This window comes from Rhinolophus ferrumequinum, chromosome 9 (assembly GCF_004115265.2).
Source record: "Rhinolophus ferrumequinum isolate MPI-CBG mRhiFer1 chromosome 9, mRhiFer1_v1.p, whole genome shotgun sequence".
In the NCBI taxonomy this organism is placed as follows: Eukaryota; Metazoa; Chordata; class Mammalia; order Chiroptera; family Rhinolophidae; genus Rhinolophus; species Rhinolophus ferrumequinum.
The window spans coordinates 44,543,685-44,571,084 of NC_046292.1; the positions used below are offsets into that span (position 1 = coordinate 44,543,685).

Here is a 27,400-nt window from a genome sequence, read left to right on the forward strand (position 1 = left end):
TTTTGTTTCATTCCCATAATATCAGAAATTATGTTTTGGACATAGATCTTTTATTTTAGTCTGATAAATACAGATTTATCTCTTCTTTTTTATATGGTGTCCCTGCCACATTTTTCTAAGTTTTTGACTAAAAAAAAGTATGTGAAATTGTAACACTTAAAAAAGGTATTAAGATGTTACCAAAATGACTAAGAAAAAGATCAGAGTCTACATGCAATGTTTTTAGAGGGAAAGTCTGTATTTTCATTGATCGCAGAGATGATTTTTGCTCCTAGACTTCCATAAACATTGACTGGCATCTAAATGTTTAGGATTTGCCAATCTGGCTGCTGAGCCCTGGCTGTACTACAAGTAGTGAGGTCAAGGCTGGAGCAAAATTAGATATGCCTTCCTTGAAATAGGGTTAAGATTATATATTGTTATCAGCATTTCAATGAACTTCACTTACTAATTAAAGATTTGGAACTGAGGTTTGACCATAGAACCTGGGACATTTTGGTGAACATACCAAAACATTTAAAAAATTTTACAAATTTTCTTCTTTGAGAGTGTGAGAAATGATAGTAATGGGTTTGTTTATTTCCCCTCTCAGACTTTCCATAGGGATCCTGTGTATGATTTTGGTAATGTAATACTTGAATCAAATTTCAAGTGAAATAAGGCTGTATTTTTTTTTAAGGTGACCATCGGAATAAAAGTTGTTTTCTTTTGTTTTCAATCTAGTCATATTTTGTTTTTATTCATTTCCCTAGGATGAATTTCATCCTTTCATCGAAGCACTTCTGCCCCACGTCCGAGCCTTCGCTTACACATGGTTCAACCTGCAGGCCCGAAAACGAAAATACTTCAAAAAACATGAAAAACGTATGTCAAAGGAAGAAGAGAGAGCCGTGAAGGATGAGTTACTAAGTGAAAAACCAGAGGTCAAGCAGAAGTGGGCATCTCGACTTCTGGCCAAGTTACGGAAAGATATCCGACCTGAGTACCGAGAGGATTTTGTGCTTACAGTTACAGGGAAAAAGCCTCCATGTTGTGTTCTTTCCAACCCAGACCAGAAAGGCAAGATGCGAAGAATTGACTGCCTCCGCCAGGCAGATAAAGTCTGGAGGTTGGACCTGGTTATGGTGATTTTATTTAAAGGTATTCCGCTCGAAAGTACTGATGGTGAGCGCCTTGTAAAGTCCCCACAGTGCTCTAATCCAGGGCTCTGTGTCCAGCCCCATCACATAGGGGTTTCTGTTAAGGAACTCGATTTATATTTGGCATACTTTGTGCATGCAGCAGGTAAGTGCTATGGTGAGAAATCGTTCCACTTTCTTGTGTGTGTTTCTTTCCTGATGACCTCTGTATAGGCCAGGCCATTCCTGAATATCCTAAGTTGTAGATCATGTACCTATAGACAGTGTGGTTTCAAAGATGGGCCCAAGTCAGAACAGCCAGAAGCCCCAGTGTCCTTCATTCAGGTGGCAAAGCATAGTTTTGAGAGAATTTTCCTTAGGTTTAGTTCTTTTGGTAACTAGTGTTATCAAAGGTGTTGGGTTGTCAGTTACATGATTTATTTAAATTACATTTTTTGATGGGTGAGAGAAGCCTCATCAAAAACCTTGTAATAAAGAGTATATTTTAACTGGCAAGGGATCTAGTTAAAAAAGCATTTAGTTTGGTAGTGAGGCAATATTTTTAGTTTCTTTTCTTCTGGGAGTGTTTTTAACCTATTGGAGCTTCTTGGACTCCTCGCTAATTAAAAAGAGGTTGGAGGTAAGATTACTGTCAAATTGCTGATCATTTATGAAGGAAAAAGAATTTAATTAATATGTAAACTTATGGTAGTAGCTTTGTATGTAGGAACTTTTAGTGTTGTCTAAGATAGGTAGCGGAAAAAGCAAACCAACTCTATAAGTAGTTGATCGAGAGGTTAACCTTAAAATTAACCGACCTGTATAGTGCAGGAACGCATTGAGAAATCGATAATTGATTTAGTGAGCTGCTTTGATTTGTCATAAAATTATTTATTGTTTCAAGGCCGTTTTCAAGTCACGTTTTATCTGTGCATGTTACAGCATTTTGAGTAGCATTCAGGATAAAACTATTGAGGATTGGATAAAATAATGCATTTTTACCTTTGTTCCTTTCGTCTTGTTTTAGACAGAAGGCTCATTGTGTTATGTGAAAGCTCAGGTCTTGTGTGACTTGTTGACTTTTTATATGTACATACTGGTCTTGCTATCTCACCTTCATGGCAGTTACTTGAGCCCGATGGAAGAAAGAAAGTTGTGGAATCCTACCGATAGATTGTTTTGGGGTTAATAAAATTATGTACTTTTTCACAAATGAGAGAGATGTTACCTGTAAAATTAATGCTGTACTGTTTTGCAAAACAATTTTAATGTGAACATTTTTAAAATGTGAACTATTTTTTAAACAAGTCAGCTGAAATCCTATTCTCTATTATTTTACTTAATACATGTTTTAGAAAGAGAACTTTTGTTATCCATCACTCCTTACATAAGAAACTGGAGAAATTAACTTTGCAAGCATGTCACAATCATAATTTCCATGCTGTTGGTAGGGGATAAATTAGTATTTTAGGATGTGATCTGTAAGTGTTTCAAATATTTGGGTTTCTGAAAATGTATACTTAATTATAAGAAGTGCCTGTTGCTTTAGCCAGTCCTGGGTGGCAAAAATGAAAAGGCAACAGTTCTCAAAGGACCTCTAACCAGGAAAAGTGGCTCGTTTTTAACCCCCTTTGCATCCTATTGTTGTTACTTTGTTTTGTCTATTGAATAAGCAAAGTTAGAATTTTAAGAAATTTATTTGCATGTATAAATGGAGATTCTGATAGGAAAAGGCATGGTGTAAAAAAAAAATATGGCTGTTGTAAGTGCTTTCAGGGAGCACTCTTTAAAATCTTGTGCGTAGTCTTTTCAATATTTAGAAAAGTCAGTAATTTATAAATTACAATAAATGCTTTAATTGAAAATTGAGGATGCCAACAGGTGATGCACGTCATGGTTGGTGCTTCCTCACAAGGTAAAATCAAAATGAAACACATTACGTTTGTATTGGTGTGAGTAGCATCCATTCTAAGTTTTAGACAGAAACATTTCCTTTGGATTTAAAGAGATGCCCCTTTTCTAGCTATTGCCATTGCATGTATTCTTTTTCATTGTTGACGTTGTCACTGTACTGTTGCTCCAAATCCTTGAGCTAACAGTTGCTGGTTATTTCAATGCCTGAAGGGCGTTGTTGGTGAAATGACATGCAGAAAGTTGCTTAGGAGAGTTAGCATCCTTATTGCTTATGAAAGATTTATTGACAGCAACATGGATCAGACTACCTTTCGGTTTGGTTTTCCTGATGTGTCCCAGAATCCCTTGTTAGGCCTGAATGTCAGCCAAGTGTTAGGCCATTGGCTTTTACCAGAGCACAGTAATGACTGCTTCTCTGTACGCGCAACAGGACGATTGCAAAAGAAAATATTAGGGTCCTTTTGTCTGAAAATATTTCAGATTTGATTTAAGAGATTGAGAGACCTGTTATTTGTGGAAGGGAAGCTGCCAATACAAATATGAGGTAGATCGGTCAAGTTACATACAACTGATTTGACAAGCATCTGTTATAATACTGAAGATTTGTAAACACTAAACAATGTTTTTACCTCCTTAAAAGTTTTGAGAACTTGCCAGTATTGGCAGGAGGCAGAGACTCTGAAATGTGCTTCAAGAAACATGCCAAAACCATTGTGGCCTTTTCACCTAAGTACGTGTTTTTTTTTTCTCCTCTCTCTCTTTTAAAATGCTAAATTTTTTTTTCTTCCAGAAAGTCTTCTTTTTTCCCTAGATGGCCACAAAAATGAGATATATTTTTTTTCCTTCTAAAAATGTATACAACAATTATTGCTTTATGCCTGGGCCCCTTCTTTGGTAGGAAGTTGAAATCTTAGAACACAAATGTAAATGCTGGAAGCTAATGCAGAATCAATCAGTTTTTAAAAGCAGAGGTGATTATTCTAAGATGTATTGAGATGCTAAAATACAATACAGAAACCTCATTGCAAATTTTCCCTCTAAATCCAGTGGCATTAGAACTGTGTGAATTTTGTGGCTGATAAACAGTAACAAGTGTCATGAAATCAGAGTGATTCTGTAAGCCTGAGAATTTCATCGCGTTAAAAGTATACAAGAGTAAAATCATTTTATGCCTTTAGTTTGGTCTCTATTTGAGTTGTCTTTCTTATTTATCACATGACAACTTGGAGATATTACGGTGTTGTGGCAAATGGTTTTCTTTGTGGGTGTGTAACAGTCAAGCTAATTTATGACCAGTCTTTACCAGATGATCTGTATCAGAATCTACAATATACCCGGCACGTGGCAAGGTCACAATTTAAGTTGTTAAGGTCATAACCTTAGCCACCAGGCATTTGACCTTTTAGATAAAGTTAACCTTTGTTCATTAGTAGGCACTCAACCGAGAACTTTCTGGAGAGTTTTCTTTTTTTTTTTTTTTCCTAAAACTGCTTCTGTATAACTTCTGGCCATGTAATCAGATTCTAGAAGGATTTTCAGTTGAGTTAGTTAAATTTTCTAAGAGGTTAGACTTTTTAAGAACGCATCCCTTAGAGGTAGATTGCTGTAGATAGGGCATACAAAGACAGTGCCACAATTTATTTTTTGATAGTTATTACCTGCTGTGGAGTAGAATGAAAGCTCTGAGGCAGCTGTGTGGAGATGTTTAAAAACTAAAATCAAACAAATAAAATTATGTTTAATTTAACTAAGGCCTTTGCTCATTTTCAAGTGGCATTAGGCCCAAAAGCTAAATCACAATGAGCATCTTCACTTTTTGCAGATGAGGAATTTTCTAAGCTTGGAAGTACTTTTAGAGGTCTTAAAATTCACTTTGAAAGACTAATAAATGAGAAAAATTTGTCACATAATTGCTGTAATTGTTAATTAGCCAGTGAAAGAGCAAATTGACTTTGTCCTAATGGTAGCAGGGCACTTGTTAGTTTTCAGTTGTAGCAAGTGAACATTTTTGCATAGTAATGTTTTAGTACAGTAGTTACTGATTGCTTCCATGCTACCTCTGTTACTCCCTTTACTTAGTTTTGCTTGGACTAGGAATAGCAAAAGTCCCGTCACTCGCTGAAAGAGCTGTTGCAGTGCCTCGGAAGTCTGGTACCCGTCCTGTAAGCCTGTATGGCAGTATTACTGATTACCACATCACCTGTACCATATTGTTCACTTAATTATTCTGGCATGAATGCTCATTTTAAATTATTTGCATTACTGCTAGGTTTGCTCTGATGCGCCATGTATTATTCCATGGGGTGGGGGGGGGGGAGAGAGAGAGAGAGAGAGAGAGAGAGGAAGAGAGACTCCCATTCAGGTGCATTTTAGTTTTATTTTGGCTTCATGATTGCCATTCCTTCATATAGTAATAGAGAAAGCCGTGATATGCAGATAGACCAGATGGTCATGTTGACAGATTGAGAATTCACTTCCTACTGCTTCAGAGCAGGTGTAAGATTAGGAGTGTCTGTGTATGAGCGTGTGTGTGCTTCGTGTGCATGTGTGTGCACATCCAGGCTGCACAGTGTTGCTTAGAGCAGTGGGAATGATTTCTTCTTTTAAAAAACTGGTACTGTAAATACAGTGTAACCATATGCATAAGATTATCAGTGCATATAGAGTAATTATTGTAAATGCTTTTAAATGAAGGATGTTAATTGTTACAGTTTATAATTTTATGCCAAATTAATTATGATACTTTCTTAATTTTTAGGTAACTTAACCACATTAGTTTATGGCAGTATTGCATATCTAATATATTCAATATATGCTGTTAGCAGGTGTGTGTTTGTGTACACTCAAGTCTAGGATTATACATTATGTAATTAAACTTCTTCAGTACTTCACTAAACTCCCTGGTAGAAAGTTGTGCAGTTAGTTCCTCTGATTTGTAATAATAAACCGTGTTTGGAAAAATACGGAGTAAGACTAATAATATATAGTGATATTTAAAATTAATAGAGTAAGTACTACCCTATTGCAAATTCTAACTCTAACCTTACACTAAACTTGTGATGGATTTTGTGGCTGACTAATCTAAATTATTGGTATATGCACACAGTTTTAGAAAATTTTGTTTATCTTTTCGTTTGTCTTTTATTTCTTCAAAGGACACAGCACTAACAATCAACAAGCTTGAGATAATTATGGCTTTTATATGCTTGAGTGTTTTCTGCGTAACTTGAGGACAGTAACAATATCCTTTATCTAGAATGTAGTAACAATATCCTTTATCTATAATGTAATGAAAAAGATGGAAATTTAAAGTCAGAGAATGTATAGGAATAAGGAGAAAGAGTTGTTCTGGAGTAAACCTATGAACTGAGGAGGTCAGCTCATTTATAGCTAAGAGGTTTGAGTGTTGGTAAGAAATTTCTCAATGCTGCTGGCTTGGATTTGCCTTGTCTTCTTTTCCACCCAGTGATGAATAGCATTAATTTAAACCTATTTAGGGCCAGTGTGGGAGAAACCACAGCCTTTCTTGTGGTCACTGCTGTACACAGTAGGACTGGGTGTTTCACTTGGTTAAGGCCTCAAGCTGCTTCCAAGAGACTCAGAACAGCCTGTCGGCTTTTTAAAACTTGCACAGAAGCAACAACAATTCTAATTGCTCACAAATGTTAATATAGATTATTGAAAATAATTTTGAGGATTAAAATAGGAAGTAAACAAAATACAGATTGAATGCCGTCAGTGTGCCAAACACTGGTTTATTATCATTTTCGCAACAATTTCTCCATGGTTATTTAGAAGTTAGAGCTTGCTGTGAAATATATCATATATTGTAAATCCTTGGGAGGTGGGGTCCGGGGAAGGAAGAAGTCAGGTGGAGGAGGAAGAGAATGAATGAACTGGCATGCTTTGTTAAGAGAAACTTAAAACCGCGAACTTAATCGCAAATGGAGATGCTCTAAAAAGTGTTTTGGTTTAAGTAATGACTGTAAGAGGATCTGGAGTAGCAAGATACCAAGTGGAGAATTTTATAATCCATCTACCCACGATTTTTTGCATCGCTCGTTTCAGACTAGGAGACTATTTGGGGCTTTTAGAGTTTCTGTTCAGCTTTTTAGAAAAAAGAGTTTCACAAAAATTGTTTTTAGCATTTCGGGTCCAGTTTGGGGCACTGTGGCACGTGTAAACTTGAAAAGGGGTTATTGAGATGTTTATTATTGTTACCATTTTGCCTTTTAAGGTGACACCGTATAGTGTTGTCAACCTTTTGGCTGTCTGCCACTAAGGCAACTGTAAAATAACAAATTATCGATCCAAACTTTAGTGTCCCTGAACTTAGGAGAATTCTCTAGCTGCTGCCCAGACAGAAATTACTGTTTTCCCCTAGGATTTTCCCCAAATATTAGAAAACAATGCTTTATATTTTGTTATGGTAATTCCACTGTATAAAAGTATGTTTTATCTAATGGAATTAGTCCTCCCATGCTTGTGAACTAAACATGGCTTTTGAGGCAAAGAAATAAGTCCACAAATGATGAATTGCGGCGACTCCGTGGTGGAGGATAGTTGTGCCATTCTGTTTGTAAAAGCAGCTAAATAAAATACATTTGACAGAGAAGTTCGTATGTGGTATGTATTTTGGCGAGTGTTGGTCTTCTTTAACATGTACTACGTTGTTCGTACTCAACCCAGAAATGATTAGGATGATCACAACCACTGGAGAATGAGCTGGAGTAGCTTGCTGTTCTTTGCGAACTCTAAACTTCGCTTCGTGGCTTTCATTAGCTTGGTGCAAAAGTAATTGCGGTTTTTGCAGTTATTTTTTAACCTTTCAAACCGCAATTACTTTCGCACCAACCTTCCTAATGGGAGATACTACATACCTTCCTGGTGGTAGACCTTTTGGACCTAGATCAATGGAGAGTAGAGGAAAGGAGATGGATGAAAGGAAGGAAGGGGGGAAGGAATGCAAATGACTTGTACTGAGTATCTATTTTACGGCAGGCACTGGACTCAGTTTCGCCATATGTTGTAGCTGTCTTTTTTTTCTTTCTTATTCTTTTTTGTTTTTAACTTCACAGCAGTTGTGAATAAGTAATGCACTCACCATTTGGCCAGGTGAAAATCAAGTCTCAGAGTGGCCACTGTACTTGTGCAGAGCGAGGTTAAACTCAGGCCTTCTTATTCCAAATTCTTTGCTCTTAAAAATAAAATGCAGATCCATTCTATATCCCTCTTTCTATCGTGTTGTGTGGGGTTGGATGTCATTTAAATGGTAACACACACCTACCTTGAATCAAAGGGGAAATAAAAAGTCAAAATCCAACCTCTTCCCACGGAGATATTTTACCGTGGAGTTCAGTTCTTCGCCACACAATGAGGCCACACTAGGTTCGGAGAAGGAGAGGTGGTCTTGTATTTGTCAGTGTTGGGGTGAAAAACGAACGACTTGTTTGTGTTTTAGGATGTTGAAGTTTCGTGAATAGAAGCATTATGACACAGGTTTAAGAATTTTTTATTTTTTTGGTAAGATAAAGTTAGATGAATTGGTTCTAGATGCTTTGGGAAGCCACTGAGAATTAAAGTAAGCATTATTTTAAAAATCAGAATTGCATGTAATGTTTTATTAGGTAGATTTTTTTAAAAACATATTTTCTTATCTGCATAAGATATATATTTCTAACTTCTTTAATGATTAAATTAAAAGATTTAAATTTACTTTGCTCCAAAAAGATCTTTTGATTATGGCCTCATGTATAATAATTTAAAAGAAAGTGAGAATGCAGTTTTAAAAAAAAAATTTTTTTTTCAAATTTAAAATAGAAAAGAGAAAAATTAAACAGGGGCAAGCTTCATCTTAGTGTCCTTAAATGACTGATTTATTGACTGATTTATTTATGCCCTTATTTTCATTTCTTTAAACTTAGGCAAGATTAGTTTTTAATGACTTCAGTGCAAAAACTCAAAGCCTCACTCAACATGAATTTTCTATTTGTAAATAGAAGAAAAGACCAACAAAATATAATTTACTGCGTTAATTCATTCTACATATTAATTCTTCTAGGGTGTATTTAAAAAACAAAAACAAGCTGCTGAACTGGAACTTATATTGAATAAAATAGAAACTTAACTTTCTTTTTAAGTTTCTTTTTTAGAAATGTTAATAAATCCTAAAGTTAGATTGTGGAGTATAGTTATGCTAGAAGGAGAAAATTTAGGTGTGTGAATAAAAGTGATTAAATTGGAAACAAAAGAGGATTGGAATAAAAAAATAGGATGCATACCCATTGTCCTCTTCATCCGGTTCCATACTGCCTACCTTATGATGTCTCTCAGTGTTTATGGTGAGCCCAAATAACCTGTGAGTTTCCAGACATAAACAGTTTACAGATCATATATATTCATAAATATTTTAATGGCTATTTTTGAAATGCTCTATGGGTTACAAAAGTGAGATGAAATAGAAGTAACAATAAAACATTTAAAAAGTGAATACTGTTTAAAATTTTGTATGTATATCCATGTAGCATCTGCCATTGTCAGGCTGTTGTCTTTGTTGCTATGGTTTGGGTGATTTTATTTCCTTTTGTAATTGTGCCAGTCCATGATTGGGTAGTGCAACATGTTCACGCTGGTGGGGAAGATGTATCTGTGGTGAGTCATAGCTTGAGCTGAGTGGTAATTTTTTGGTAAGGATAGGTACTTGTCAGTGGATAATAGGAACTGCAGTGTTACAATATAAATTTTCATTTAATTTTCGAAATTAGGGACACAATTCTTCATATGGGAAACTAAGAACTATCTCTTCTGTCTTATGTGCCGGCATCTTCCTTCTTCCCTGTTGGAAGCACTTAGGATTCTGTATTTTAATCTTAAAGGGATTAGTTATCTAATTTTAAGCTCTTACATAAAATGAATATGGTACGTACAGAATCCCATCATTGTCACATTCAAATATTCCATTGCTTTTCAAAGGAGCTGACATTACACATTCTTAGGTTGACAAATTCTCATCAACTTTTGTGAAAATTTTGGCTGCAGAAGGAGTAAAGTCAAGAGGGCCATAGACAGATGGATTTCAGTGTTGGGATGACATCAAGCCCTTCTTTGTGGCATTTTTAAACATTACAAGTGAATGAGGAATAGAGATGCTTAAAGAGCTTATTACAGAATGAGTGATTAAGATATTGTGTATGTGCGTGCAAACCTTTGTAGTATATTATTCAACAGAGCTGTGTGGACTCAGATATAATAGCAGATTAGCAATGAAAATTGAAAGTATCTTTTATGTGGAGTACAACTCAAATAATACTATATTTTAAAAATGTTGATGTAAAAGAGTGTATACCTGAGAATATATTTTTAGTATTAAGTAATAGGAAGTTAAAGATTAGTGGGTTGCAGACATTTAAGATGAAGCGAGGGTTCTGGATATGAATTTGGCAAAAGCTTGTCGGTATCTTTCTATGACTAAGACGAGTTTTGCAAGGATGCATATTATATAAACATGACTAAGTTACTAAAGTTTCGGATTGATTCATTTAGTTGGCTTTCTTTGCCCTTCTTTTAAATTGTAGAAGTTCTCTTTTGGAGAGTAGTTTCAAGTAACTTTTGAGAATGAAGTCTTTGTAACTCGATGCTGTTCAACAGCGTAACTATTGTTGTATGTTCTTGTCAGCAAAAGACAGTCATTGCAGGACTTTTATTGTATGGCCTCTTAATATGTGAGAAGGACTTTTATTAAGAATTCTTTTTTTTCTTTTAAATATGCTTTTTGAAGTCCTTCCCCTTCCCTTTCCAATCAAGAATTACAGGGTTTTTAAGATTAAAATGAATTTTTGTCATTTTCCAGGCTCATTCACTCACTGTATAGACAAAAGTATTTTTTTTTTTTTTTTTAAGTTCTAGGATTCATGTATTTTAGATTTTCTGTAAAATGAAGGGAGAATAGGGATTAACAATAGAGCCATCTCCCTGAGCCCAGGATGTATACAGTTTTTTGGAGAATAAGGATTTTGCAATCAGAAATGTTAGGGTTGAAGAACTAATTGTTCTAAAGATATCTGCCCCTCATCTCATGCAAAACAGATAAATGTAATCCTTTGTACTTTTACCACCTACATTTTTAAACTAGAGTGCCTCTGATTTCTCTAGAAAGGCCAGAGGTTTCAGACAGAAAGCTTTGTAATTCTTCAAAGAGAGACATTTTCAGTTTTGCTATATAAGGACTGATTATGCATAGCTTTTTACTTTTATTTGTAATTGGGTGCTGGGGTGGGGGTGATGCTGAATCAGTCATGAGACGTTCGTGAGACAGCAGATTTGGAGGGAAACAGATTGGAGAGGAACATTGATTCACATTTTGGGCCTTTCCTGTCAATCACCTTGTTTAAAAGTGAGGACCGAGCCGCTGTGACAGTGCATTTGCCTTTGTACTAGAGTATTCTATTATTACAAACTCCTTAAGCACTTGGGCCAGTTCAAACAGTTTTCATATTTGGGTGCTGTTTTTTAGGATTGGCTTTGTTAGTTTTCTAAATTGTAGATATGGGTTTCTTTGGGTTTTTTTGTTTGTTTGTTTGTTTGTTTTTTTGGTGGGTTGCTTTGTTTCTATTTTGCTTTCCTTTTGGACTTCTCCAGGTTTTGGAAAATTTTTCCTGTTGGGTGGTGGGGTGAGTAGAAATCGTAAGATGACTTTTGTTGTGGGTTATTCCTGTTATTCAGGAAGTAAAAGTTCAGAGTGTTAGTAATTCACTCAAGGTCATGCCAGCAGTAAGTGGCAAAGCCAGTATTACAGCCAGATCCGTCAGACCTCAGACTTGTGTTTTTAACTTCTGTAATATTTAAATTGGCTTTTCTTATACATTATTTTATTAGCTCTTCATATAAACCTTAAATTTTAAGTATGGGAGCCTTGATAATTGCCTCATGCAGATGAGTAAACAGTCAAAGGAGCTGAGTTAAGTGTCCACGGTACATGGTTAGTAAGTGGTTAGGGCTACGAACTAGGTTAGACCTTTCTGTGGCTTGTTTTTCTCTAACGTGTTTCTCAATATATCAGGCTCTCTAAGCCCCGCCTCTGAATTTATGGATGGGATAAAAAGTGTTCTCTGGAAGTATTAAGTTGGTGCAAAAGTAATTGTGGTTTTTGCAATTGTTTTAACCTTTTAAACCACAATTACTTTTGCACCAACCTAATACAACCTAAGTGTGCTAAAGCCATTGTTTTCTTTGAAGTTTAAAATGTAGAGAGATGCTAGATTCTTTTTCTGGTTTGTTAATAGGTTCAGAGTGTCACACCTTGGAGGACACTTAGAGAACACCTTCATTTTACAGGTGAGGTAACTAAGTCCATGCATCCCAGGATCTCTGGAGATAGAAAATTCTTGTATAAATTGGAGAGCAGTTGTAGCCTGTTGTTATCATTTGCATCAAGGTGGATGCCTTTTGTTTAGTGTTGGCATACAAGATCTATTAGGTTGGTGCAAACGTTATTGTGGTTTAAAAGGTTAAAAAAAAATTCCAAAAACCGCAATTATGTTTGCACCAACCTAATATTTTGGTTGCTTTCATTGACAAATTCTGCCATGTCATTGGCAACTCAGTTCAACAAACATGTTTTGAGCACTTACTACCTATTAGGAAGTGCACGCTAGGTGCCAATGATACAAAACAAAAAAAAATACTGTACGTTGATTCCATCGTAGATATAATTTCTTCAGAAATTAAGATTTAAAAGCTTTTGATGTTTTAAAATTAGGGTCCTTCTAACAAGTAGCCTGTGTAAAGTTTTAAACATTTGCAGAAGCAGTTGTTGATATTGCCTTTTTACTGTACAATTGGTGTATGTTTAGGAATTCTATCATTTGATGATATTCTACTCAGTGTTAAATTTTTAGTTGCCTTATTTCAAAAATATCTATGTAAATGAAAAGAAAATCCAAGCAGACACAGGGCAGAGCACAGGTGGTTTCTGTTATTTGATAGTTCACTGTAGTGTGTTTTCTCTAAAGAAAGCTGGTGGTGCACAAAAACGTTTGTTTTTTTTTTTTTTAAGGACATCTTTCTAGTAATGCTGAAGTCTAAAACAGAGTTATAGGAAAACTAAACAGCAGGAGAATGAGTGAGTGAAAAACAGTAAGGAAGGAAAGGCCTTGGAGAGCGAGCCGTGGTGAATTCATTTGGCAGTTGGTAGTGGTTCCTAAAACAGCCACGTCCCAGTAGCATAACCCAAATTCTCTGTTTTGCTCCATCTCCTAAGAAAGTTAGCGATTTTGAGACTTTTATACTGAAGGGGATTTTAGATTGTCTGAGGTCTCAAGCTGCTTTGCCTTTCTCTTGTTAAAATAAAACATAGAGCTATACGTTCAGACGGAAAGCATGGAAGAGATCCTATATGTGTGAGTGAGTGCGTGTTAATGGGACAGGTGTGAGGGTCTTTTGGGAAAGTGTGTACAGATGGTGATAGGAAAGAGAAGAACTTTTTCTGCATGTCTGATAAGTGAAATCCAAACAATGACAACAATCTGGTGGTCCCAAACAATGTACATTGGAATTTTTTTGTTCTCTGTTATATCGGCTTGTTATTTAATCTGAAAGTGAAGTCTATTTCTCCAGCCATTAAATGTGTGCTTTTCTTTGGATAGAGAGCAGAACAAATGATTTGTTCTGTAATTATTTTCAAAAGGCAGAAAATGTGTGTGTAACATTGAGAATGGCATGGGATTGTCATAGAAACTCATCTGAACACTGTAAATAAAAATGGCTGGGGATTAGTCACAGTAACATGTGGGACATCATGAAACTCAAGACAGATTTCTTTGTTTTACAGTCAGTAAGAGAAGTAAGGCAAACTTGATAGAGTTCATGGGATGTTAGCAGTTCAGTTACTCCAGGGAAAGCCATATTGTCTTCAAATTACATAAGCCACATGGATACAAATATCAGACTTTACCTGATGATTTCAACAATACCTGATATTTCCTTTATTTTAAGAGTATTTTATTTCCAAATAAAGGAGATCTCTCTGTTTTTGCTAGTACCAATCTTTAGAATCATCCCCCTTTTCCTTCCCCCATATCTTATTTTCTTTTAATCTTGAATAGCATTTTTACATGTCTGGCTTTATTCTGTCTTCTTTAATCTTAATGTTTTCATGTAAGAAGAATAAAACTGAACACGTTGATAAACAGCCTCAATTAATGGTATATATTTGAAATTATATATATATGTAGGTTGGAATTATGAGTCTGTAATATAGCACCCCTTTTCTGTTTTTAAATCTGTTATTTAGAAGGACATTTTTATAGAGTCTTCTCATTGTCTAACCAAGTCCAACATCTGGAAAAATGATTGTTTGTCTTTAATTTGGAATGTATCCCCAGATGTAAATTCCCACCAGGGTGATGTTTCAGTAAATGAATGCATCCGCCTTGGATCCTTGAACTTTTGGAAGCAGGAGCTGAGGTCTGAGACCGGGCTTCAGGACTTTAGGAACTACTGTTGTGCAATGGTTCATGCTTCAGAGAAGCCCCCTTGCACAGTGCTCTACATTATTCACTGTTATTATTTGTAATCAAGGTAATAGATACAATATTTAAATAAGGGTAAGTTATGTTTGGAAAGATGTGAGATAATTAAAGTGAGTAAATCATCTTTCCGGATTGAGTTAACCAGTGAACACAACTAACCTTGAAACCGAAGAGAGCACGTGGAAAGACGTAAATGAAAATTTTAGTACATGGAACGTTCAGGGGCACCCTGTCTTCCTGCCTATCTCCCATAAGATTCTACCCGCACACACTGTGTACGCGCGCGTGTGTGTGTGTGTGTGTGTGTAATTTTTTTCCCTTTATGTTATTCCTTCTACTTGGAATGTCCTCCCCCACTTTTAATTGGCTAACATCATTTAAGCTGCCTTTCTACCCCATCACTGCGCTAAGGGCTCCTTCCATGCATTCCCATAGCATCCTGGTAGCACTATATTAGTGGTCACCATTAGCGCTTCCTGTATAGTAATAAAAAGACCCATCTTCCAAATTGGACTGTGCTTTCTTTATGAGCAAGGACTGGATTTTATTCTTATTTTTGTGTACCCTTTTCCCCTGCATGAGGGTGCATAGCGCTTGACGCTTAGTATGTGCTTAGTATCTTTGTTGAGCTGGGGACTAAATGGAGAACATGGGTTAAACAAAACAAAACAAAAAAATGTGAGAAGCTGACAATACGAATTTTAAAACTAGGGAACATATAATATGGTTTTTGGGTGTTCACCGCAGGACTGAATTTAAGCCTAAATATTTTTTGTTTTGTTTTGTTAGAATGACTTTCCCTTCTCACCGTATCATGTTAACTGATTTGTTTCTTCACCAAAATCCAGTTTCACGTTAACCTAAAGGGGTTATTGACATATGAATAGTTATAATTCTGACAGTAAAGGTTTGGTGATGCTAGACTTATTTATAGAAAACTATCAGGCAATTGGTTTTTCCATGTAAGATCTTGGTCTTGACTTTTATCTGAATTTGTTACCTAGAAAAGTTGATTTGGAAGTGATAGAATAATATAGCCATTGCTTCCGCTTATTGAGGAAATCATCTTTATACCAACAGTCATTTCTCAACTGCCTACCATGTGCTAGGTACCCAGGTTGGAGGTGAGGTGAAGGCTTTGAATTTCATGCTGTGTTGAATTTTTAGAGTATAACCTTGATTTAAAGTGGAACCCTCTTCTCTGGATGGGTACACCGTTTTGTTTTGTTTTGTTTTGAATCACATACTTTCTTACTCCACAGAGACTGTGTCAATCATGTCCTTATCTCTAGAGAGCATTTGCAGGTTTGCATGTATATCCTCACCGAATAGGGTATATTTTGGCATGGTTACTTATCCTAAGTTGGGAGAGGCCAGTAGTAGTAGAAAAGTTAAAAATCAGAATTGAAGAGTTGGGCCCAATTATGTATGGTGACCTAATAATTTCGCCTCTTAGCCAGTGCTTTACTCTCATTAAAACTGTTAGACCAATTTCATTAGCTCCAAAATGCACCAGCGTATGTAAATCTTCTTTGTTTAATTGGAGACCTATTGATTGTAGGTAACATAAGCCTCTCTAAGGGAAACAGAACCCAACTGAAGATAAGAGTTTCTGCCCCCCAACACATACAGCATTCATGATTTTACTTCTCTAGGCATGTTCATTATCAAAACCGTTCCACTGCAGATTTTCCCATAAAGTGTTTCCGCCTGGCCCTGTTTTTATATCTAAAAGCTCCTACTGGTTTCAGCAAAGGATAAAGGGAGCATTTTGACAGAATATCTTTTCTTTCTTCCTTTTTTTTTAAAAAATTAAAATCTTAAAAATATGTAACGAGAAACAACAATTTATAAAATCATATGAAAATTTACTTTAAGAAGACTGAGAAAAGTCGTCTTTTGTGCTTCCATAGAATGCTGAAAGTGACGAAATTCTGTGCATCTTCTTTGTGAGCAATCACCAGAAATTTTCTACTGGGGAATGAAATCTAGAATGTAATTTTTTACACTTATATTCTAATTGAATCTCAAAGCTGCAGAGAGGCAGGTGTACCAGCCTGACTTTGCGAAGTGGTATGAAGTGTGGTATTTTCCTAGTATGCTTCCTATGAGTGGGACATCTTATAACTTTAAACTAACAGAACACTTGCATTTTCTTATATATCTTCTTGAAATTCCATTTTTATTTCTTAAATGTAAGATTCAGGTCAAGATCAATGTATGACTAATTGCTTGTAAGGAAATAAGAATCTTGGGAAGGAGAAATATCTGTTTGATGTAGTAGATTTTCATACAAAACTCATAAATTATCTTTAAGTGACAAAAACACTAAGTATTGAAGAGGTAAATATCTCTTTTTTTTCCTTTTTTAAAATTATACTACAATTATGTTTAATATTGAGAACTTATATTAGGAAACACTAATTTTTCTCTTCCTTACAGTATTATCGATCTCTATAGAAGGTACTTAATTAGTTAACTTAAAAGCATCTTGTAAAAAATTGGTTATTTTATATTTTTATAATGTAGTTAATGCTATAATAATGAATTCATGGCCTTTCTTGTAGTATTCATGTTCTTTTGTTCAGTGTGGCTAGTCAAACACCTCTCAGGTTGTGAGGATTGTATGTTTAGATGGTATATAGTGGAGAGATCTTGACTGGTACAGAGTAACTTTATATCATCCACTATAATGCTTATCAGTGAAATTCTAACTCATTTAATTATTACTTAATTCTCTGATTATATTTTTGTATCTGAGAGAAGATGATCACCTTCATTCCGGTAAAGTATGGATGGACAGATACCGCTGTTTCGATTTCTAGTTCAGCACACCTGGGTAGGCATTGTAAAGTGGAATGCCTTTTTAAAGAATGGTATATCTATGTATGGACGAAAATGGATGTAGGGAAATTCTGACTGGGCTTGTGAGGAAATAGGGAACTCCTCAATTCAGTTAAGTTCATCTTTGAGTGCAGTGTGCTTCTCATGTTCAGTCAGGTTTTAAAAAAAATTCTTTTGGAGATTATTCATAGGAACTCAGTTTTATAACCAGATATTGAATATTATCATTGGAAAGAAAGGTTGTACGCATCTAGCATCCCCCTTCTGCCAAGCTGCAAAAATCCCACCTTGTTGATTTCTTATATATATATATGACATGTGATACATGATATATGATGTTACGTGACATATGATGTATGTGTGTGTGTGTGTGTGTGTGTGTGTGTGTATTACAGTCCAGCTATTTACAGCACACCTTGATCATCCTTTCTTAGCCCTCTCCCAGGAATAGAAGTTTCTTTGAAAAAAAGCATAATCAGGACATGAAATGGAGTGTTAAAAGACTGAATTACATATTTTATGACAAACAAAATTGTGGTTTATCTGCTGTTGGATTTGTTTATACTGGAGTTACCTCCTATATGGCTACATCTTCCCTGTTTGTGTGAGGAGCTGAGATTGGGTTTAAAATACAAATTACATCTTTCAAGTAAAAAAGAATGAAGATTTTATTTTCTCCTAATTTGAATATTCATATACTTTGTAGGGAAAATGGGACTGCATTATTAAAATAATTCAAAATAGAAAATCAAATGTATTTCTTTTAAACCCCTTTAAGCCTGTTGCTGAAAGGTTTTAGGATATTGTGAAAAATCCTTTTGTTTTTATTAAAGCATTACTGGTTTCATTTCTTATTTATTTTTACTTTATTTTTCAATGTAAGAATATATGTAAGTTATAATGCTTGATAATGAAGTGAAGACCTGGGAACCTGTCATCCCACCCAAGAAAGAGAACAGCACCAGTATTTTGCATTTACTTCTTTCTATTAAACAAATGGGTGAAAATATCACCCATTATCCTGGTTATGGTGTTTACCATTTCCCCCCATCAAGAAATGTTTTCATGCTGCATATGTGTACTGAATATATTGTTTGGGTTTGCTTGTTAAGTTTCATAAAAATTATATATACATATATATACATGCGTACATACATGCTTTTGGAAATTGATTTTCACTCAGGATTACTATTTCTAATGTTGCTGCGTGTAATGTAATTTATTCTTCATTCTTGTATAACATGTTTCCCTGAAAATAAGACCTATCTGGACCATCAAAAATTAATATAAGACCCGGGATTATATGGTATTATATTATATTATGACCCAGTCTTATAATAACCTGGTATTATGTTATATTATGTTATATTATACCTGGTCTTATTTTAATATATTAATTATATTAATTTTTGCTCCAAAAGACGCATTAGAACTGATGGTCTTTCTAGGTGTTATTTTCTGGGAAACAGGGTAATATGCCAGAGTGTGATGGAGCCATGAGATATTTCTAGGTTCTTGCTACTAGCAAGTGTTATGAATGGTAACATATTTTCTGGAGCATGTGTGTAAGAGTTTCTTTAGAATATGTACCTAAGAGTGGAATTGTTGAATCATAGGGTGTGTAAATGTTACATTTAACAAAGGATAATGTTACTTTATTTTATTAAGTAGTTGTGTCTGTTTACACTGTCATTAGCAGTAGCAGTATACAAAAGGTTCTGTTGATATACAACCTCTCTAACACTTGCTATTGCCATGTTTTTACTTTTTTGCCAATCTGATGGCTATAAAACGATATTTCATTGTGATCTTCATTTGCATTTCTAATTTGATTAATAAGATTAAGCATCTCTTTTTTATATCTATGAGCCACCATTTTTCCTTTTCTGTGAAATAAATGCTCATGTCTTTTACTCACTTTTTTCTATTTTGTTTCTTTTTCTTGTTGGTTTATTAAGAGTTCTTTATATAGGTTGGATTCTACTCCTTTGCATTATGTGTTTGCAGATATATTTTAATAGTTTGTGGCTTGTCTTTTCATTTTCTTTAAGTTACCTTTGATGAACAGAAATTCTTAATTCTAATACAGTAAAGTGTATCAATCCTTTGTTTTACAGTTAGTGCTTTTGTGTCTTGTTAAGATATCCTTCTTAACTCCAAAATTAGAAATATATGGCATTTTTCATATATCTTTAAATGTTCATCTCACGTTTAAGTTTGTGTTCCGTTTGGAATTTTTGTGTGTGTGGTGTGGTGTGAGAGAGGAATCCAATTTTATTTGAATCTATATGAATAACAGTTTTTACTCCATCATTTACTGAATAATTTCTCTATTTCTCCAAATAATCTTCAGTGCCACCTCTGTCATTTATTAAGTTTTCATATTGGTGTATGTCTGTGTCTGGATTCTCTGCTCTGTTTCAATGATCAATTTGTCTACTCTGTACCAACACTGTGTTGTTTCAGTTACTAAGTAAGCCCTTATGATTAGTTTTGATATCTGATACGGCAAATCCTTCATACCTTTTTTAGGAGTGTTTTTAGTTATTCCTGACCCTTTACTATTCCATATATATTTTACTTATTTTAATGTTATTTTATATCTAGCAAGGTGGGCTGCAGAAATGTGGTTTCAAATAGGCTTTTAGTATTAAACTTCTTTTTTCTTTTCTTTTTACCTTTTGACACCCTTCATCCATTTCTCCCAGCCTCCCACCCCCTGCTTCTGGCAACCACCAATTTCTTCTATTTTTCCATGAACTTTTATTTGTTTTAATTCCACCTATAAGAGAGATCATACAGTATTTGTCTTTCTCTGTCTGACTTATTTCACTTAACATTATGTCCTCAAGTTCCATCATATTGTCACAAATGGCAGGATATCATTCTTAAGGCCAAATAATGTTAATGTGTGTGTGCGTGTGTGTGTGTGTGTATGTATGCATGTATGCATGTGTGTACCACAATTTATTTATCCATTCATCCCTTAATAGAAAGTAGATTTATTCGTTTATTCCATATATTGGCTATTGTAAATAATGCTGCAGTGAACGGGGTTGGGGGGGCAGGGGAGACGACCATATGTTTTCGAGTAAGTGGTTTGGATTTCTTCAGATAAATACCCAGAAGTGGAATTGCTGGGTTATATAGTAGTACTATTTTTTATTTTTTGAGGAAATTCTATACTGTTTTCCATAGTGGCTGCACCAATTTACATTCCCACCAATAGTGCATAAGTATTCCCTTTTCTCTACATCTTTGCCAATACTAGTTATTTCTTGTCTTTTTGATAATAATCATTCTAACAGGTGTGAGGTAATAGAATCATTTTGTCAAGTTTCATTAAAAAATCCTGTATGGATTTTGTTTAGAATGTATTGAATTTACAGGTGAATTGTCTTTTTTTTTTTTTTTTTTTTACTATTGAACCTTGTTATATCTATGAACATGGTATGTCTCTCCATTTATTTAGATCTTATTTTTCAATAAATTGAATTATTTTTCACTCAGGTCTTGAACATTTTTTTGTGAAGTTGCTTTTGTAAATTATGTTCTTAAAGTGTATTTTCTACTAATTTGTTTCTAGTATAGAAATACAGTTAATTTTTGTGTAATAAACTTACATTCAGCTACCTTTGCATGTTTTCAGCCAATAATTTGTCTGTAAATTATTTTGTGTTTACTGTGTAGATAATCATATCAAATGCAAACAATAACATTTTCATTTCTGCTATTTCAATGTTATGCTTTTATTTTTCTTACACTTCTTATGGCACTGGCTAGTATCTCCAATCCAGTGTTGAATTAATGTGTGAGTGTGCGCATCTTTGACTTTTTCCTTTTGGTTTCCTATTTATTTTTCATTCACGAATGAGATGGAATTAATGCCTTACTATTTAAATATTACATTTGCCGATCACATTCTAATCAGAGAAAAGGCAAGACCTTACTTAGCTTTGTTAATTCTCCCGCAACTTTTCTTACTAGGTTTGTTTTATGTTATGAAAATTGAAACCTCAAATACTCCTGGCAAATTACTTCATTTTGTGAGTGAGATAGTATAAATTATTGGGTGAGTAGTGTTTTAAAGAAGGTAGTCTTCTAAAATTTCAAAGTAAGAGGTTCATTTGTATGTACTAATTTTAGATATTGCAGTAAAGAGAAGTACCATATTTTGTATGGATATGAAATTTTTGATACTGTGGTATGTGGATCAGCCTCTTAAGTTTTGATTTAAACTATAGAATCCTTAAGTATCGTTTTTCACAATTTAAAATTCGTGGTTTGGATGAGTTTACTTTTTCCCCTTTTCCTCATAAAATTTTTGTTAAGACTTGAACAGATTACTCCTAATCTTGAGAGCAGACTGCAGGAAGACAACTATTAAAAGTAGAAAGCTATTAAGCAGTCAGGGGTTTATTATGCTTTAGTGTTTTGTTTAAGTCTGTTCTTAATTGGTTGATTAATGTACCCGAAGTCCTTTTCCCCCCTCCATCTCTGCAGATGGCAAATGGTAGGTCCCAACTGTCATTGTTCGCAAAAAAGGTTATGGTTCAAAGTCAAAGATTCAGAGATACCACAATAATCAATCATAGGAACTTGTCTCAAAGTGCCCAGCCAGGCAAAAGTTAGGCAGAGTAGTAATATTTACTCAGAATCCCTTAGGAATGTTTTTTGTGTGTGTGTGTGTGTGTGTGTGTGTGTGTGTGTGTTGTTGATTTTATTTAGGAAATATTATTTAATGAATGGAAATGTTTCTCTGAATTCAGTGTCAGGCATTTATATAAATATGAAAAAGAATGGTAATTAAGTTTATTTATAGTTACATTGTTTATCAGTTATCAAATATGGCTGGATTTTAGGTGTTCAGTTTAACAAGGAGTAACAGAGAAAGTAACATTCTTAATATATTGAGATTAGCAGAACAGTGTCAAAGGAATACCTTTTAACCATTTTCATGTGAAGATGATTTATAATGGTTAACTTACTTTTTTTAGGAGGAAGAATAGAATTATGTTCTGGTATTGATCCATAAAGAGGATTTGTATTTTATTCATACTATAAAAGTATCTTTAATGGATACATTGTGGTAATTGAATCTATACTGTGTATCACTATTAAAGTATCTTTTTAATTATTTTATGTTATATAATTCAGTAACTAAATTTAAGTCATGGGGAAGGAGATGACTGTATTATATCTTTAAGTATAATGTATAGCCTTTAATATTCTTAAAGTGGATGGCAGTTAAGGACATTTTTAGTAGAATGCAAGAAGGGGAGATAGAAACAGAGAGAAAGAGAGAAAGAGAGAGAGAGAGAGAGAGAGAGAGAGAGAGAGAGAGAGGGAGAGAGAGAGAGGATTCCATTACATTCAGCACAGTATGAAACTAAGTCAAAGGAGTTTTGTTAATTAAATTCAATTGCCATCCATTAGACCAGTGGAATGAGATGATTCTGCCAGGACGCTGACACAGCACAGGTATGCAATTTGGCTAAATGGCCATTTCTAAACCATAGCACACATTTCTCTACTTGTTCTTTTTTTTTTTTTTTTTTTTGAGAGTTTTTACTCTTAAAAAGTCAAAGAGGAACCAGTACTCACTGAAGGGTAAAGGTATCATTTTTATGCAGTCTACTGAGAAGTGATTAGTTTGTTGGCTTGGAAATGTGTAGTTCACATGGAGACTGTTAGGGAAAAAATGCTTTTTTAAAAAATGTATGCAATGTCTGTAGGCAAGCATATTAACAAAATGTATACATACATATGTTAATATAGATAAGTGTATACATCTTAAAATTTAGTTATCATTTAATCTAAAACTATTTGAGTCATAATTATCCCTTGAATTTTTTTTTTTAAAGCATCCTTGAAATTATAACCAGAATTTGGATATGTAATTGGGGGAAGTTATAATAATTGCAGGAATTATAAAGATGAAATTTAGGTGGTAGATAAGTGTATCTACATTTTGGCATAAATCACTACTTTTAGAGACTTTATATGTCAGACTGATAAGTTTCTTACCATGGTGAAATGACAAGAATACCACTCAGGCATTGGCTGACACATAATTTTGACAGCCAGCAAGATTGCAGTGTTGCTGAGTGCACGGATTTCCACTTCCTGCCAAGATTAAAATTGGCAAAAACCAAAAAGGATATTAGGGATTGTCACTTTAAGAAGAAATAACATGTTAACGTTCTGCAGTTGCTTAAGAAATATAAGGGTGAGCTCTTGAACTCCAGGCTGTTTAAATCTACAAGTTTGCAATCAATAGAAGAGTTTGGTTAGCATGAGCATCAAAAATTAAATAAAGTAAGTCGAGGTTCTCTGAGGTTTTGATAATAAAGCTCATTATAATTTCACTTAATAGAACATTACTATTTTTCTTCCGTATAAGAATTCTTCACAAAAGCAGTAAAATAGGTTTCCCAGTAGCCCCTGAAGAACAAAGGCCTAGTTTAAGTTTGTGAATTTGAAGACAGAAGGCCTTACTTCCTGAATTTTCTTATTTTTTCCTGTGTGAGCAGATGGTTTTTCTTTTGAGAAGTTGCCAGATCTTTCCTATTACAATAACTGTCATTTATTGAGAACCTACTATGTGCTGGGTTCTGTCCCAGGCACTCAGCTCTTCAACATTTTTTTCTTTCTTAGGGGTTTTTGTTTGAATGTATCCATAAAAATGAAGAAAAAATTTATATCCTATGTTGTGAAAGAGTTAGACTCTGAAATCTGCTTATACTTTGCTATTTACAGTAAGTACTTTTGAAACAGCTGTAGACATTCAAATGAAAGTAGCAGTGTGGAGTGGGAAATGTGGGAGCATTCATTTGTGAAGACTTTGCATTTCTCCAGCTTTATAGCCAACAGAAAAGGAGATTGTTGTGCATTCTATTAAATACTGCCAGTATGATTAATTTAAAGGGTTACATTTTATTGAACCCTGGTGTAGATGTTCTTTGTCAACCCACATTCACAGCTAGTTAGAGTGTGTGTAGCATTTATCAAAACTTTCTGGAGCCCCTCTCACCTCATTAGCATCTGAATCTCTATTCAGCAGTTAATGTCCGTTACTGCTAGAGTGCTCAATTCTTGTTTTCAATAAGCCAGTTGTAAAATGTCAGACTGTCACTTACAATATAAAAAACCAAAAATGATGGTATTTGTAAAAATGTTATCACCTCATAAAAACAAATTGTAAAGACATGAAAGTGATCTTGCTATGCTGGGCTTTCAGAAGGGAGTTAGTGCAGCTACTTTAAATACCAGTTGTGTAGATTCCCACACTTTTCTACCAATGGAGAGGTTTACACAAGCATAATTTAAGTTACAATCACACTAATTAACATCTCATTTGCATAAATTGTTGAAGTCAAAACAACAAAGAATTGTCCTAGAAGCTTAATCCTATTTGTCCAAAATAGAAAGATATTAAAAAAAAAAAGTGGTCTAAAAATTGGCAGCTTAAGTATGTCTTTAGTATTTGAGCTATGCTACTTAAAAAGTAAATGCTTTCTATTTGTTTAAGAATATATTTCTCTATTCTTTTTAGAACCTTTTATTTTTACTATGCTTTTAAAATTTAAAAAAGCAGTAAACTCGGATTTCTAAATCAATGAGAAGAGATTAAAATCAAGGTACAGTATCATTTATATGTAGCAGTGTAGAGTAACGTGACTCTTTAGATGAATGATGAAGAGTGAGTGTGTGTGTGTGTGTGTGTGTGTGTGTGTGTGTGTGTGTGTAGGAATTTGTAAATTATAAAGTGTCCCTATAGTTCATCCATGGTCAGTTAGTTTTTAAGTGTTGGTTAGTCTCTTTCAGATTGTCCAGGTATTTTCAGTGTCTTGTATTTGCCTTTTTGTAGTTATAGGTTAAGGATATATTAAAGGTAGTTTTAACCCAGGTCTTCTACATGTGTGATAGCTCAGATCTCTAGTCAGAAAACTTTTTTTTTTCTAATGACCACCCAAATGCAGTTAGCTTCCTAGGGGGTGATTTAGTACACAGTAAACTACCTTCTTCTCTAACACCCATTTAAAATTAGGGACATGTTTGCATACAGTGGATTAATGAAGTTTTCATACTAACCCACAAAACTCTGCTGTACTTTCCTTTGTGGGTCCAACATTCATTTCATATGCTATTATTGTTACCATTGGGTTTGCATTAATTACATTATGCATATATGGAAATATCGTGTCTCCAGCCGAGTGTAGGATTTTTTATTGTTAATTTTTATAGTAATTTTGGCTTGAGGAATTAAAATGAGCCTGCTTAGTTAGTATTTCCAGTGTTTTATTAGTTCTAGAAATGTAAAAATCAGGAATAAGATTAGAATGAAAGTTTCACTTTAAAATTGTGTCTTGGAAGTATTTTGTTTATAATTATAGTTTATCCTAGTCTAGTTGTTGCAGTCTTACTTTATTTAAAGAATACAAATGTATTCTTTAATTTGATCTTATAATGTAAAATTTGTAAATTACTGTCTTAGAAATAGTTTATAGATACATGTTGAGTGTGGACTGTATGTGAACCATTTTGCTAGATTTGGTGGAGGGTGTAATCTTACACACACACACACACACAATGTAGTCTTTGATTGTATGAAACACACATTCCTCTTGGGGGTATATAAATGAATACCAAATGAGAACATGTTCTGTAGAACTTTAGAAGATAATTTATGAAGAATTGGGATGATCTAGAGAGCTTTGGGTAAAACTAAATTTGACTGTGGATTGAAGGCTTGTTTGGAAATTAGATGGTGAGGAGAGGGAAGGATATCGATGAGTAGAGAGACAACCTAGAGAGCAAGGGAAAGGCCTGAGTGAGAGAGCAGAGCAGGAGTAGGCAAGATTTGTTCCAGGTCAGGTAAGTTGACAAGCTGGGTTAGAATGGGGACTCACATAGGGAAGGACGGTGAGTGCCGGGTGAAAGATTTAGGCAGTGGAATGTCATGTGGCGTTTTTGACTAGGGATGTGACATGTTTCAGGAAGTGTTTTTGTAAGATTGATCATGTGGCTCACATGCAGGGAGCCTTGAAAGAGAAGATAGAGTGGAGTGAAGGACAGCGAGTAGGAGCTTTTGTAGTCGTCTCAGCCCAAAATTGTAAATCATGGTGGTTTTTATTTCCTATGCCTTGAGTGATATAATGAACTAAATATATGAAACGGCAAACATGCTTTTGAAAAAAATAAATGATTCATGCTTCCGAGTGGTTCTTCAAACTTAAAAATGATATATTTCTATATAGTAAACGTTTTATTTCTTTTAATTTTTAATAGCGATTAATTCTCTCTATATATATGTATTTAGAAAAATAGTATGAAAGAAATGAACATGATTTCCTTTCTCCTTTCAAAGGAAAATGATTTCCAGATTATTTTCCCATCTATTTTTTAAAAAGTTGATTTTAAGAGAACATATTTCTGTTTCTCTTGAGTCTGGCCAAATTGTGTCATTGTCAATATTTGATCTTCATTGGAAGTTGAGGGCATGTCAGAGTTACTCAGGAGAATGTTCTAGACTTTTCTTTTTATCTTTTAAAGGCTTATCTTTGATAAGGTTGGACATGGTGTGTACTTGGTGACTTTTCTTGTTCTTCTTGTCACTTTTCTAAAGTGACCTGGTTTATAGAATGTAATCTGAGAATGCCTTCAAGAGACTAGAAAACATTTGACCTCAGACACCACACTTTAGGTGTTTTAATATAATAAGGATAAAATTGGGTGTTATATTTAGACAGGAAGGGAGAATGCATTGGCATAGGTAGAGGTACTCATTTTAAACATTCAATAAATACATATTAATCATTTACTAGAAATAAGGTAACACAGTATATGTTGACAGAGGAATAACAGAGAAAATTGAGAAGCTCTCCTTCCCTTCGAGATGCTCAAAGATTGTTAGGAGAAGAGGCACAACATACTAAGCGTTATGTTATATGTAGAATACAAGGGACCCGTAGGGCCCAAGAGAGGACAGTGTTG

At 34.5% G+C, this 27,400-nt stretch overlaps 1 protein-coding gene across 3 annotated transcripts in view; it reads left to right on the forward strand.

Annotated features, from left to right (window-relative positions):
* Positions 1 to 27,400, forward strand: part of NFIA (nuclear factor I A) — a 355,469-nt gene that overhangs the window by 5,132 nt on the left and 322,937 nt on the right. For all 3 annotated transcript variants that reach the window (XM_033113886.1, XM_033113887.1, XM_033113888.1), the window contains exon 2: positions 753 to 1,284. In XM_033113886.1, coding sequence (XP_032969777.1) covers positions 753 to 1,284 — 532 coding nt within the window. The remainder of the gene's footprint in view (positions 1 to 752; positions 1,285 to 27,400) is intronic.